This window comes from Lontra canadensis, unplaced genomic scaffold, assembly GCF_010015895.1.
Source record: "Lontra canadensis isolate GAN:19392208 unplaced genomic scaffold, GSC_riverotter_1.0 scaffold100, whole genome shotgun sequence".
Lineage (NCBI taxonomy): Eukaryota > Metazoa > Chordata > Mammalia > Carnivora > Mustelidae > Lontra > Lontra canadensis.
The window spans coordinates 3,231,925-3,248,425 of NW_022631094.1; the positions used below are offsets into that span (position 1 = coordinate 3,231,925).

A 16,501-nucleotide genomic window follows, 5' to 3' on the forward strand; every position below is an offset into this window, starting at 1 on the left:
ATGAAAGACTTAACTATTTCCTTTTAAGATCAGGAACAAGGCAAAGATGTCTGCTCTCACCACTTATATTTTAACACTGTACTAAAAGTTTTAGCCACTATAGTAATGGAAGAGAGAGAAATTAAAGACAGAGAGACTGAAAAGGACAAACAAAAGTGTATTTATTTGCAGACTTCACCATGACTGTCTACGTGAAAAAAACCCAAAGAATCTGCAAACATCTCCTAGAGCTAATAGGCAATTCAGTTAAGGCCATAGGACATAAGATAAATAACTTCACCTGCATTTCTGTATACTGACAATGAACAAGTGGAAACCAAAATAAAAATGCAACACCACTTTCAATTGCTCCAAAGAAAATAAAACACTCAGTTATAAATCTAAAGAAACATGGTCAGAATATATATGATGAAAATTATAAAGTTAATGAAAGAAATCAAAGAAGACCTAAATCCTTGCAGCGTCATACCGTGGTCATGGACTGAAAACTCAACATAGTAAATATGTCAATTCCCCTAAAGTGATCTATAGGTTTAATCTAATTCTTATCAAAATATCAGCAAGTTTCTCTGTAGACACAGACAAGCTTATTGTAATATTTATATGGAAAGGCTCTAGAATACCCAAGACAATTTTGAAAGAGAAAAATAAAGAAGGAATGACTCTCCCTGATATTAAGAGTTATTATAAAGTTGCAGTAATCAAAACAGTGGTATTATCTTGGAATAAACAGAAATCAAGGGAATAGAACACAGAACCCAGAAATGGATCCATATCAATGCCTAACTGATTTCTGGCCAAGAAGCAAAAGCAAATAGTGAAGGAGGGAGGGCTGTTTTAATAAATGATGCTGGAACAACTGCACATCCAGAGGTAAAAACCAAAACCAAACCTAAAACAAAACCCCCCGACCTAAACCTCACACACTCAAAACTGATCATACACTTAAACGTGAAACTGTAAACTTCTAGAACAGAACACAGAAGAAACTCAGACCCAGGGAATGGCAGAGTTCTTAGAGTTGGTAACAAAATCATGATCTGTAAGAGGAAAACTGATTAAACTTGATCTCATCAAAATGAAAAGCTTTTTCTCTGTGACAAACTCTATTAAGAGAATGAAAAGACAAACTATATAATGAGAGAAAATATTTCCAAATTACATGTATGACAAAGACTTTATGTCTAGAATACATAAATAAAAGAATCCTAAAACTCAATTGTTAAAATAATCTAATTAGAAAACGGGCAAATACATGCACAATCATTTCATCAGATGGCAAATAAACCCATGAAAAGATATGTAACATACTAGCCATTTAGAGAAATACAAATTTAAAGTATAATGAGATATCACTGCATATCTACTAGAATGGCTAAAGTAGAAAAGTGATAACTCCAATTGCCAACAATAATACAGAAGGAGAAACTGGATCACACACACACTGCTCGAGATAATGTAACACTGCACAGATACTCTCGGAAATACTATGGAAGTTCTTGTCAAACTAAAAACGGACCCAGCACCTGATCTCGAAGGTATTTATTCCAGGAGTAAAAACTTACATTCATACAAAAACTTGCAGATGAATGTTCATAGCAGCTTTATTTGCAATAGTCAAAACCTAGAAACTATTCAACTGTTTCACTGGGTCAATGGTTAAACAAACGTATTATGGAGTACTACTCACCAAGAAGAAGAAATGATCTATATTACATGAAACAAGTTGGACGGATACCAAGGATATTACGCTAAGTGAAAAAAACCCAATCTCAAAAGGAAATACACTGCATGATTCTGTTTATGTTATAATCATGAACTGATGTAATTGTAGAAATGGAGAACATATTAGTGGTTGCCAGGGTCTAGGTTTGGCTATAATGGAGTCACACATGGAATCTGGTGGCAATGGTACAGTTGAGTTATCTTGATTGAGGTATACAAAGCTATATATACTGTCCTGTGAATTTATAATTATTTAAAACAAAATATTAAAAGAAACTCAATGGTAGTTAATATTAATTAGCAGACTATCTTGATTAATATTCCAATGTATATATCTTTCCAGAAGCAACATACTTCAAATTTGTACTAATTACTTTTCTCCCCAAATAAACTATAATTCTGCTGCCATTTTACTGCTGTTATTTGATTACTAATTTAATAATAATTTTATTATCTATATGCTATTATTTATAATAATAAATTTAATAATAATTTGATTAATATTGGTCAAATTTGTTTAAGATGTCTGTGTCTATGTCCTATATGTATTAAACATGTGAGTGGGGAAGAAAGCACATGCCACTTTATTTTAGTTCACTTCAAAGTAACCTTTAGTAAATTAGAAAAAAAAATTTTCTTTGAAATGAAATCAATAAATTAAGGTGCAAGTTAGAATTAAAGAGGAAAAAACATGAAGTTAAAAATAGCAAATGCCAATACAGTACTGATAAAAGCCAATACAGGCACTATGTTTATTTTTGGATTTTCGTATTTAACAAATAGTAAAATAAATATTTAGAATCCATGACAGAAACTAGATCATATGGAGGAAAGGTTAAATGAGAAAAGTAGTTAAGTAGTTTTAAATAATTTCTAAAAACAGCACACATTTACATGGTCCTGAAAAAAGTTTAGACAGGTCACTGGAAAACCCTCTTCATTAGAAAGGTCAACAACACAACAATGAAAGCTGTCCCAATTTACCTTAGTAAACTTTTTAACGACTGAGCCACCTAGGCGCCTCTTACCTTAGTAAACTTTCAACTCTGTTTTAAAGTTGTCAACTACTTGGGGACTGAGTAAATGAAATGTATTCTCTGAAGTTTGTAAGCTCTCAGTTATTCACCATCAAAGGTGAGAGCCATCGAAGGATTAGTGCTAATGAAGAACTCATCACTACCAAGAGAAACCAGTTACCACCTAGAACACTAAAAGCTAGTAGGATCACAGATCAGAGGTTGGCAAACTATTGGTCCATTGGCCAATACTGGGTTGCCATCTATTTTTTCTCAATAAAATTTTCCTGAAGACATAGCCATGCCCATTTGTTTACTTATTGTCAACTGCTGATTTTGCCTTTCTTTCAACAGTACAGCTGAAGGCCTGTGACAGATTGAATGACCCAAAAAGGCTAAGATAAACACTGACCCTTTTTAGAAAAAGTTTGCTGGTTCATGACTTTTACTAAGATGTTCTTTAAGGCTACTCATATCACTATTTCTTTTTCTTTTCTTTCTTTCTTTTTTTTTTTTTTTTAAAGATTTTGTATATTTATTTGACAGAGGGAGAGAGACAGTGAGAAGGAACACAAGCAGGGGGAGTGGGAGAGGGAAAGCAGGCTTCCCGCTGAGCAGGGAGCCTAACTAGAACTTTATCCCAGGACCCTGAGATCGTGACGTGAGCCAAAGGCAGATGCTTAACGACTGAGCCACCCAGGAGCCCCCATTATTTCTGAATAGTAAGAAAACCATTTCTACATCTCAGGTATATTCTTTATCCTATTTGTCTAAATAGGATAAAGAATATGTCTAAAGTAGTATAAGATCACATGTTGAGATGAAACAAAAAACTTAGGATGAAAATGCCATCTCTGTTGTCAGGCAGAAATCTCAATTTTAAAAGTTGAAAATAGGCACCAAAGATGGCCTTGAACAGGTAAAAATGTGTCAAGAGTTAAGCAGAAAATAGCTATAGAAAATGTAATAATTAAAAGAGTAATTACTTACGCTGTATGTGAATGAGCTGCTTTGGCATCTTAAATTCCCCAGGATATATAGACTCATAGTAAGCAATATTACTTTCTGCTTCTGGGACTGGTATGACCATATTATCCCTCTTCTCGCCATATACCTGCTGTGCTGAAATAGCCCGCTGAAGATGGTGTTCCTAGAAACAGAAAGAAATAGATAAGTTTATATATTCAAAAAATAGTAAACAGAATGTATAGCCTTATTAAGATGTTTTTGTTCATATGTTTTAAAACCAGAAGGATTTTAGTAGCCTTGAGAGGATGCTAACAATACAATCAGTGGTAAGCACATTTTAAGCAGAATTAAGGTTTTGTTAGATACACCACATACTTCCTCAATTTAGGAAATGTGCAATACTGAAATTGAGTTAAATTATACTAAAGATTCCAAAAAACTAACTAAACTGTTACTTTGAGTTTGCATTTTACAGATGAGATTCAAAGAAAAAGGGTTAAAACATTTACGTTTGTATGAAGAAAGCAGGCCATGGATGATTAAAAAAAAAATTATTCTAATCTCCTTTACACAGAATGCTCCATAAATCTGGAAAGCACTTTCATACAAACCAACTAATACGATCTTTTCAAAGGAGGGCAGAGTATCCTTTCCATTTTGATTTGATGAAACTGATACATTCAAATCCGGTCTTTTGTTTCAATAACCCCTTATGAATTTCCAGAGTCTGTGACTCCTGGAAAGACACTTTAGTCTTCTAAATCTGTTTCCTATAGAATGAGAAAAATAATCTACTTTATAGTGCTGGTTGGAGATTTAAGTAAGATAAATGTGCAAAAAATGTTTAGTATAATGCCTGGTGTATAACAGGTACTCAAGTAAACTCTGGTTTAGTCACCACACAGGAAGATTTTAGCCGTTTGTGGTACCACCAGCTGCCATAAAAATACCTGTTCTTAGCCCTATCATCACTGAATTTTGGTAAACACTTCATTAAATTTAAACTAGCTTTTAAAAAACATATAAAACATAAGTTCAGAGATGAAAAATATTCCAATGGTATGAAAACAGAAAATTCCGGTTCTCACAAGTACCCTATTTTAATTAAAAATATATATTCATATAGGATTTAAAAGTCATAAAGAATTCTACCATGCAACATATAGAGCTTTATCACTAGGGCTTTGGTTCACTAGCTAGATCCTGGAGATCCTTCTATAATGACACTTCTACAACTTTTGCAGCAGCTGCACTGTATTCCACTATATGGATGTACCATAATTTATTTAACGAGACACTAATTAATTGGAAAAAATCTCCTGGAGACAACCTAAATGCCTGTTCTTATCCCTGAATGCTACAAAAATCATACCTGTACTATTATATACAAAACATCTTTGTGGATTTGTAAAGACATCTGTAGGACAACTACAAAAAAGTCCTCAAAGGGCATATGAGGTTCCAACAACATACACTATCATTCCTTGTAATATCTTTTTTTTTTTTTTAAGAGTTGAGAGAAAGCAAGCATGAGCACACGAGTGGGAGGGACAGAGTGAGTCAATCTCCAGCAGACTCGGCATTGAGCATGGACCCTACGTGGGGCTCGATCTCATAACCCTGAGATCAAACCTGAGCCAAAACCAAGAGGTGAAATTTTTAACTAATGGCACCACCCAGGCGCCCGTCCTTATAATATCTTCTTAAAGACTCTATTAAATTTTAAAATCACCCATCTTGTCATTTTAGGTTAATTTTTTTTTATAACGATGACTTTTTTCTTAAATGTTGCTGCTGTTTGCTCATTTTCAAAAGAACTACTTTTCTTCTTCAACATTTAAATATATTATCTCCTTTTTAATATTAAGGAAATTAGCCCCCTGTAATAAATTTTCCAAATATTTTCCTGAAGTGTGACTTTTCATTTTGTTTACTTTTTCCATGCAAAAAAGCTCTATTAGTCACATTAATCTTTTCCCTTATGATTTTGTCATGCTTAGTAACAGGTATAAATTGTACAGTCAAAAACTAGGGTGTAAACAAATACTCTCATTTTTATAACTTAATTTGATCTTTGATTTGGCTCTCTAATGGCTAAACATACCCTCTTATACTTTAGTATAGTTTGTTTTTCTATCTACTGGCCCTAATCTATTGACTAAGGGTGCCTCTGTAAGCTCCAGCTGGGAAGTCAGTCACATGTATACTTATTCTACTCTCAGATTCCTTCAAATGTCAAGACAAATTTCCTTTAACCTATGCCCCATATACATACCAAATTCAAGGAGGGCGTGGGAAAGCAAGGTACAGTACTCTTAATTTGCATTTTGTTCCTAATTCAGAATAATTACTCTATCATAATTTCTTATGTAAGTGAACACGTGAGAAATACAGTTTATCTTTTTTTTGGTATAAGGAGAGATAATGGCAAGCCACTTGTTCTACTGTCATGCAAAAAAAAAAAAAAATCTATTCCCCTTAATGATTAATGTACCTGTATCATAGAATAAAATTCCCTTGCATTTGAGAGTATTCCTAAGCTTTTTTCCTACTCTACCCAAACTGTTTCTCATGCCAGTATTTAACTTAAAGTTTAGCCTCATACTACATTTTATTATCTAGTAAGGCAATTCCTCCTTGGTAATTCTTTTTCTGAATATTCCTGGCTTTCTCGTTTATTTTTCTAGGTGAACCGTAAGTTACTTTCTAGGTGGGAAGTGGGACCTCTAAAGTGTTTTGATTTTTACAGGCAATATAGAGAGCTGGTTAAGAACGTGGACTTTGGTAATCCAGAGGCTCTGGGTTTGAATTGTTGGCACGATGGTTTAGTAGCTCTAGGACTTTAGGACTTGAGACAAGAGATTTAACCCAGTATGTTTTATTACCTGTAAGTGTACACTGTGTACTACCATATGGAATTGTGGTTAAGACAAAAATGCCTGAGACCTACTAACTCTCCAACATATGGTAGCCAATGTATCTTTCATTATTAAAAAAGCTAAAGAGTCTTCCATATGTTTAGTAGTTACCATTTATACTTTCTCTAGTATGAACAGTGTTCTGTAGAAAGATTTTTCCTTATGGTTGTATCCATTTTCCATAACTGTGAACTCAAATTTTTGTTTATCAATATTAGAGTGAATACTTACTGCTTAAAAAAAAAATCTTATTTGTAGTTTTTTGTTTTATAAAATATTTCACACAATTTTCTCCTATCTTTAACAGTCAAGAAAATTATTTCCCCTAAGGTGGTGTCATGATGTGTATAACATACTTTCAAATGGTTCAATTATAAAAATATTTTATTACACAATAAGAAAAAATACAGCAAACATGGAACAGTTTTGGAATGAGTTTGAGTATATAACTGTTCAGCTTCTAAGTTTGAAAATTCTTTTTTTAAAATTTTTAATTTTTTAAAGATGTTATTTGACAGAGAGAGACACAGTGAGAGAGTGAACACAAGCAGGAGGAGTGGGTGAGGGAGAAGCAGGATTCCTACTGAGCAGGCGGCCCGATGTAGGGCTCAATCCCAGGACCTTGAGATCATGACCTGAGCCGAAGGCAGACACTTAACGACTGACCCACCCAGGCACCCCTGAAAACTCTTATAATAAAAAGTTAGATCAAGAAGAACAGGGTACTAAGGATCCTAAAAGTGTATAATATACAGCATTTATGGGTAAGTTCTTCTGAGTCTTACAAAAGTATTCTTCAACAACTGAGGTATAACTGTAACTTTATATATTCCTATTTATGCTTTTCCATGTGTATCTGTGAACTCTAAGACAGGAAGGGGATCAAACATTGGCCTATATGGCCAGCGCACAGTGAGTGAGGAGGGAGAGTAACAGAAGCTATCTGCTCAGAGGATTAACACCCTGTCATGTAGTCACTGATCATGTTAAGGATCTGTCCTTTTATGAAGAGCAGGAGTGGCTGAAAGGCTTTAAAATGATCACACTGGTTGCTATATAGACAATAGACCATACTCTATAAAATGGAATATATGTAGCCTGTAAATAGTTCAGAATAATATTCATTATATGGAAAAAACCATCCATTTATTAAGTAAAAAAGGATCTGAAAACTGGATGTTCAGAGTATATGTATTACTTTTTTTTTTAAAGGAAAAAATGCAACTGAACAGAAGCACATTCAGAAAAAAGTCTTAAAGTAGATAGCATATATACAAAAGAATCCTTCTCTTTACACTCCTTTGTTCCTTTCCTTGACCTATTTTTTCATAGCTCCTATCATCCTCTGACATGTCCTATACTTGTTTACTGTTGTCACCCCCTTTTCCCCGCCCTACCTAAGTAGCATGAAGAAAGGGATTTTTGCCTGTTTTGTTCACTGCTAAACAGCCACCCTAAAACAGTGCCGGGCACAAAGCATAGTGCTTAAGTATTTGCTGAATAAATGACATATGTACATATCTATCAATTCATGCACAGACGTATACATAAAGTTTCAAAGTATGTACACCAAGAAGTTAACAGATTATCTCCAGGTGGTACAATTTTGAAATGCTCTTTTGTAATTTTATTTCTCCTATTTCCTAAAAGGTACTTGTAATACTTTTTGACAAAAAAATATGAGTGCATTTCACTAAATGATTTCCTAAAACATCGATAATTTCTAGAAGACATTTTGGTTGAGTAAAACCTTTCCCATTTTAGTTAGTTTAAGAGTAAAATACACTTATAGCTTTCCAGGTAAAGAAAGTATTTTTATTTTATTTTTATTTTATTTATTTATTTTTTTTAAAGATTTTATTTATTTGACAGAGGGAGATCACAAGTAGCCAGAGAAGCAGGCAGAGAGAGAGGAGGAAGCAGGCTCCCCGCCGAGCAGAGAGCCCCATGCGGGGCCCGATCCCAGGACTCCGGAACCATGACCCGAGCCGAAGGCAGAGGCCCCAACCCACTGAGCCACCCAGGCGCCCCAAGAAAGTATTTTTAAAATCCAAAGTTATATTCACCTATTTCTAGGAAACAGAACGTTAAATTACATAATAGTAACATTAAATTAAAAGTGGAAATGAGATTCTTGCTTTGAGTAGGAAGATACAGAATGGTGAAGCCAAGTAACAAATGAAATAAACTAGAATGAGTTCTGAATTCAGTAATTATTGAATGCCTTGACTAAATACCTAAAATATCCCAATTTTAAATTACAATTATGTAAAAAGTTAGAAGTTCCTTGAAGGTACTGTCATTGAAATTTCTGAATAATCTACTTGCAACAACAGGCCAGTTGTGTTCAAATAACTTCAAATAGTCCAATAAAGAGTTTGACAGTTAAAAAAAGAATGCTGGACTCTAAACTTATATATTTTTCAAACTTTAGGACTTCTAAGAGCATTTAACATGCTAATGTAAATTGTACTTGTTCCAGAGCAGGGACAGTCATTCAGGCCTGTGACCACGGAAGTATTTTTTCAGAAAATATCTATTAATAGCTCAGAGAACTTTTGTAATAGAGTTTGGGAAATGTTGGTATAGAACAAAAACTAGAGATATGGAACAGAATATCTAGGATTAAGCTTTTATTCACTTATTAACTTAGTCCATATTTATTTATTGTGTGCCAACCATGTGCCTGGCACCGGGAACATAGCGTTGTAGCTAAAACAGACACAGTTCCTAACACTGCACAGCTTACACTCTAGTAGGGAGAACAGATACTAATAAAACAGTCCTAAAAATAAACTGTACAGTGTGATAAGTTCTATGAAGAAAAAGTACAGTGTATTATGGTAAAAGGAAAAGGATTTCAAGGACAATACCATTTTCACTAGTGCCAAGGGACATTTAAGCTAACATCTACAGCAATGGGAGTTAAAAGTTGTTTTAAGAAAAGGGGATAACTATATTTGAAGACCACTTACATGTTTGACATAGTGGTTAAAAAAAATTTCTTTATATTATAGGATATTTATATTAAGCACAGTTTTAAGAATTAATCACCAAAACACCAAGAATAATTCAAAACTTTCATAAAATAACAGAGGCATAAATTCTCGTTAGGTTTTAGAAGAAAAGTAAATAAAATTAAATAATCTAAAGACTTCTGTAATATTTGATCTTACAAAAATGGAATGAGATAAACTATAATTTATGGTTAAGTTATTCAGCAAATAACTTAAAAAAAAACTTCTAGCACTGTAATTATGTTTTCTATACGCAGCAATACAAACAATAAAAGAGGATCAGAAAAGACTAAGCAGTGATCTTTAGACTGAAGTTCAGAGCACACTGCCATGTCTCTATGAACCATGCTATTGGCGCTGGGCTCTAAAAGTATTCACTCCTGTTACTTCAGCCTGCCTAGCACACCGAAAGGGCATGGGTCTCACAGACAGACACCTACTCAAGAATCCTAGCTTCCTCATTAAACCCGAAATCCAGCAAATCACTCTGCTACCTATTTGTATTTTTTTTTTTTTACCCCTACTCCTTTTCTTTGCACCAGTAGTTAATGTTTTTTCTTTCAATCTCCTCTTTGTTATTTTTGTTTACCCCGAGAAAAATATTGCCCTTCCAGGTGGCTTTTTGTGGTCTTTGTTAAAAGCATTGGCAGTTAATGTGAAAGGGTTAACTGGCTCTGAACAGGGCATGTCACTTGTATTTGAGAAATCAGAAAACACCATTTTTATTGATTAAATGAGAGTGACATTAGCTACGTGTAGATAAAACCTGTCTGAAGAGACATTACTGCAAATGTATCTTAAACATCTGCTCTGTGCCTTTGCTCATCTGGATGGATACATCTCCTGACATCACCATTCACCATGCCCCACTCCACCATGGAAAATTCCCACCTGTTCTTCAAAGTCTGGTTTAAAATTATCTTTCCTCCCTCTCCCCTCAGCAGAAATGCTCCCCAATTTGTGCTTCTACAGTACTAGAGTCTCTACTTAGAAACTGTAATTATTTGTTTATATACGGATCTCCAAAATGTAGACACTATGTTTAATTAACCTATGTATTTTTCCTTTAAAAGATGTATTCTCTTATATTATCTGGGTGCTCTGATTATTTTTTAAAGATGAAGATAATATAATGATCTTGTTAACCTGCTCAGCATCTAGTACAATATTCTGCCTTATTACAATACTTTATAAAATATCATTGTAGAAAAATGATTAAGTATCAGTCTAAATAAAATGCATGAAAAAAATAAAAAGAACATTTCTATTTACTTTTTAATATCTAATACATATTAGCAAACCAAAAAGAGCTATTCAAAGTTATATTGTACAAATTCCCAAACAAAGATTAAATTATATTCACTTAATCATTAAGGTTTTATTTAAGCAAATAATGACCTTACCACTTAGACATAATAATTAAGACTACATTTAGACTTTTCAGATTATGGAATTAAAAACAGGTTATTATAAGCAACAATGTTTAAGATTCCTTATGCGGAAATAAGTGATTACTAATTTGTAAAAAGCCACTCAAGAAATTTAATCCCGATTACTTATGCATGCAGAGCTAGACTCCACTGCTACTCGAGCAAAAGCACTGAGCTGAATTACTTTCTCTCCTATTTTCTAATGACATTTCTAAGAACTAAAACATCAATGCCTGTTCAGGAACATGGCTCCAGCAAGGACTCCGTAGTTTTTCTACATCCAAATACCCTAATTCTTGACTGGCTCATTACAATAACTTTCTGACTGGTTTCCCTTAAGTTCAGAGCCCATTTTTGGCCATTCTTCTACAGAATAGCCAATCTGTTAATATATGTCAAATTATGCCATTATTCCATTTAAAGTATTCCAATTATTTTTATCTCATTCAGAATAAAAGAAAAGGTTCTTAAAACTGTTTATTTATGAGGTCCAGCATGATTTGCATTCCCCTCTCCTTATTACCTTTCTGGCATCATTTACTATTCTCTTCACTCACTCTGCTCTTGTATACTAGGTTCCTTGCTTCTTCCCCCCAAACTTAAATAGCTTGCTCACTCACCTTCTTCAAGTTTGTTCAAAAGTCATCTTTGGATTGATTCCTTGCCACCTCCCCGACTATACACCCACCAGAATGGCTAAACTTGAGGCTGACAACATGGTGATGCTGTCAAATGGTGGTGAGGTTGTGGAATAACGAGAACTCTCATACACTGTGTTAGTGAGAAAAAGGTACGGCAGATCTCATAAAACCAAAAATACACAGTCCACATGGCCCAGCAATCCCACAGGTAGGTATCTACCCAAGCCCACAAGACCTCAATAACACCATTTATATGGTTTTATTCAATAATAGTCCCAAAGTGGAAAACAATCCAGATGTCCATCAATAGAAACAGGAGAGATGAACTAATTATGGCAGAGTAATACAATGGAATATTATTCCACAACAAAAAGGAACTAAAAGCAAAGAAAAAATTAAGATGAACATACTTTGCTTTTGTCCTTAAAATGCTCAGGGTGAAAAAGTCAAAACAGCTGAAGATATGGACTACTTGGGAAGAAAAAGAACGATTCAATACTTATCTTCTACAAGGAATAATGACAAAAGGTCTTAGGGACTATTACCCTCTACCCCTCCTCCCACTTAAAGCTCAATATCCTGAAATTACTTTTATTTCTAGAGTATAAAACAGTAAAAGATTGCTAAGGTACAGGTAAAACAGTACAGTCTTGTTACTTCTTTTTAGTGTGAAACGTGTCATTTTAGTCCTTTTATCACAAAATATTTAGGACACAAAGTTACTAAGTAGCATGGTGGTCAAAGGCAGCCCTAGGCAAAATTCAATTCAGTTTTTATGCCTGCCCTCTCATGTCCTTTATTTGTAGCCCTTACATCTCTTTAGACTTGGGTTGTGCTGCATCTACTGAGAGCCTGCATGCCCATGTGATAACTGGCAATGGGAAGGGGAAGGGACTAAAATTAGTTTTTCTATTCTCACAAGTGACAATCTAAGTGGAATGCTTTCCTAAAAATTAAATTTAAAAAGGCTCAAGAAGCCCTTATTTTTGGTTATAATCTTTATGCTGATGATTTCTAAATCGCCAACATATCCTGGAGAGCTAGTCATCTGCCATTATTTAATGCCTTTTAACTTACGCAGTCAAATAAAATACAAATGATGTTTCTCATTTTGGAGGGTTAACCTTAAATCAACAGTCTGAGTAATTTAAGCTCGTCTAAAACTAAACATGTTTATATAATCCAACACAAACAAAAGCTATGCCAAGACTTAGTTCTTAGCCCTTGCACATACTCACTCTTGTAATTTCATCCACTTTCATGGCTTTAACTGCCATTTGTGTGCTGATGACATGATTAGAAATCCTCATTTCTAGCCCAGATTTCTGCTAAACTCTAGGCATAGTATAAAGACCTCTTACTACATGCTCTACAAATAGACTTCATATAACACGAACATCCTCATCTGCTGAGTCTCCAAATCTGTTCTTCCTCCAGTATTACCTAGTACAGTGAATTAACTGCTTCCGACTTCCCCGTTTCCAAACAAGGCCATCAGATCCTCTAGAATTCTCACTCATTTTAGGTCTAGAAATTATTCAGTGCCTTTTTTGTTGTTGTTGTTGTTGTTTTTAATCCCACTGTCTTCAGTTCAGGCAGCAACTAGCCTCCTTACTTCTGGTATCACACTATTCCCCAATTACCTTCTAGAGCTGTAGCTGCCAGGGTCTCTCTAAAGGTTGGATTCCATCATTCTCACATTTAATCCTTGGCTCTCTACTGCCTTCATGATGAAATTCAAACTTCTTGGCATGGCAAACAGCATCCTTCATGATCTAGCTCTAGCTACTTCTTTTGGTCCAACACCTTATCTCACCTTTCTACTCTGAATTTCACTCTCAAGCCACAGGGGACATCTAACAGACCTTTCAAGTAATACCTACATGTAATGTTTCCTGTCTTTAAGTCCGTCTAAACCTCTCTCTATTCTTTATAATTCTACTAGGATATCTACCCCTTTCAGAAATTCTCTTACAACTATTACATAACACTATTACAGTGGTAGAATAGAAAAGAGGTATAGATGATTTTTTAAAATATTTATTTCATAAAAATTCAATTTTAATGGAACTGAACACTCAGCAAATCAGAACTCAGAAAAAAAGTTCCTGATGGCAGTTTCATCCCTAAGCTACTTGCCTCATACATACCAGAAGGGACGAGGCACAACAGACAGGAAAGAACACCAAGAGTGAGAACAAGCTCAATAACATTTTAAAGAGTCATTCACCTTGGATAAAATATGAATTTACTTGGAAGAAAAGACTTTGTGAACTCATTTCTAACTTTGGATTATAAAGCTTTAGGCTTTATTACTATGTCTGTTAATTCACCTTTCCAGAACTGAAAAAGTAATAGCTAACATATATGGAGCACTTACCAATGCCAGGCCCAAGCTTCATATATCTTACTTCATTAAGAGCTCATTACAATTTATATTCTCTATATATTACATATATATATTGTAGAAAGACGTGGGAATTATCATCCCTATTTCACATATCACTAAACTTGCCTAAGTTCATATAATTAGCTAGATTCAAACCCAGCTGTGGCTCTAGTATGAACTCTCTCTTTTTTAAGATTTGAGAGACAGAGAGAGAAAAAGAGAGAGGGCAAGTGGGGAGAGGGGCAAACAGACTCAATCCCAGGACCCAGAGATTATGACCTGAGCTGAAGGCAGATGTCTGCTTCACCTGGATGCTCCTAGTATGAACTCTTAACAACTTCACTATATTAATTCTCAAAAGGATGTAGATTCCCCATAGATTGCTTATTAGTTCCAAGGGAAAACTAGTAACTATATAGTGGAGAAGCTGGCCCATACCTTGACTGGGTTATCAAAACTAATGTTACCAATCAGGGGCAGATAAATTATGTGTCTCAGGATGTGGTCCTATGAGACTACAACATCCTTTATGTAAAATTCTACCTGGGAGTGCAAAACCTGAATCTACTTGGGAAAACATCAAACTCAAAATGGGATCCTCTATTAAGAAAAAAATCAAAGGGACTGTAATCTTCAAAAACTGTCTGCATCATAAAAGATTAAACTCCACTGAAATATTTAGGAATAAAGCGCCATGATGTAGGCAACTTACTCTTAAATGGTTTGGAAAAATATGTTTTTTGTTTACATGTGTCTATGTATAAGTTTGAAAAAAAACCAACAATAAAGCAAATTGGGCAAAATGTTAACAATAGTTATATGTGGGTATACTACTCTTTTTCCTGCAAACTTTCTGTAAGCTTGAAATTATTTCCAAATAGTTTTTTTTTTTTTTTTTTAAGGAAAAAAGAAAGTCTCCCTGAAAGTAAGAGGAAGAGATGGAAGTACTTCTTCCAGAATTACTGCCAAGTAACTGCACAACCTCTGATCCATAAGTCAGTGAAAGTTTTCTGGCTCTTAATTTCCTTATCTAAACCAGACATTACCAGAATACTGTCTTCTGAATAGTTGTTCTAGAGCTATCATTGTTATACAAAGAGTTCTGGGATTAATTTTGGGAAATGCACAGACAGATAAGCAATGTCGAGCAGTTTCTTTACAGAAGAATCCTCACAGATTTTGCACGTATTAAAATGCACCATGATTTTCCAAATCAGTAATATAGAAGTCAACATGTCCTAACTATTCACTGACCACTGTTAGTGTGATTCATCTAAATGTTTGGTGGGACCCAGCTTTTAATTTTCAGGACTAAAAACTATGATAAGCATTAAAGTTATAATGTTAAACCAAGGCATATAAAAACCATTTTCTTATAAAATAACAGTCTATCAACTTTGGGAATCATAACCTTATGACTTCACTGTTCAACTTCATACGGAGGTATTTTTCAGTAAGTTTATTTTTAAAATGGGGGGCTATTTTTAGGCTACAAAATCTGACAACAGAACTCTGCTTCACGGACAGTAATGCAGATTAGTAGTTGGCAAATTATAAGGGAGAGAGTGGGAAAATTCAGCTCCCCACATGTTTTTGTAAACAGTTAGTAGAACATAGCCACACTTATTCATTTACATATTGTCCATACTGCTTGTGCCCTACAATAGCAGAACTGAGTAGTTGTGACAGACTGTAATGCCTGCAAAGCTTAAAATATTATCTGACTCTTACGCAAAGTTTGGAGAATCCTGATATTGATATAGTTATTTCCGCTGTTTACTTTTGAAGATTCAGCAGTTGGGCTGTAATAAGGTGGGTCACTGACAGACATGAAAGCAACCATGCTCTACTATTTACATGGTAAAAATGACAGAAGAGGGAAGTAAGTTTATTATATAAAATTGTATCTCTATGTTGAGACCCTATATTAGAAACATCATCTTCATTCTTAAAATGTATTATTATACCTATTTTACGGGGAAAGTGAAGCTCAGTAAGATTAAGTCACTTGCCCGAAGTGGTAGAAGTAGGATTTGGATTGAGGTCTGACTCCAGAACCCTATGGTCTTTCTACTGTGGCTTAATTCCTCCTTCTTGTCTTCTTTTGCCTTCCCCATGTATGGCTGAGTTCTGGTTGGTAATCAAGGGAGGACTCAATACTAAGAGAGAAGCAGAAAGGATTTTTAACAGCTGAAGAGATGAAGAACAACATTAAGGACTTCAAGGATTAGTGGAAAGTTATAACCAGGTACCTTGAGAAAGTAACAGCAATTTTCTAACTTCTCTTACAGGATTCTCTTGGAATGCTTTATTAAATCATTGCTCAAAAAGGTTAACTCTGGTAATACCCAGGCACTGCGGATATGAAGAATGGAGTTCTAGAAGATTAAGTCCTA

The 16,501-nt window shown here is 34.5% G+C and overlaps 1 protein-coding gene across 4 annotated transcripts in view; it reads right to left on the minus strand.

The window, feature by feature from the left end:
• The window catches only part of EPC1 (enhancer of polycomb homolog 1), an 88,279-nt gene that overhangs the window by 24,319 nt on the left and 47,459 nt on the right, over window positions 1-16,501 (minus strand). For 3 of the 4 annotated variants that reach the window (XM_032837847.1, XM_032837845.1, XM_032837849.1), the window contains exon 2: window positions 3,732-3,891. In XM_032837847.1, the coding sequence (XP_032693738.1) occupies window positions 3,732-3,891 (160 nt within the window). Of the gene's footprint in view, window positions 1-3,731; window positions 3,892-16,117; window positions 16,265-16,501 lie in introns of all 4 variants that reach the window. The other variant, XM_032837846.1, reaches the window with a different exon arrangement.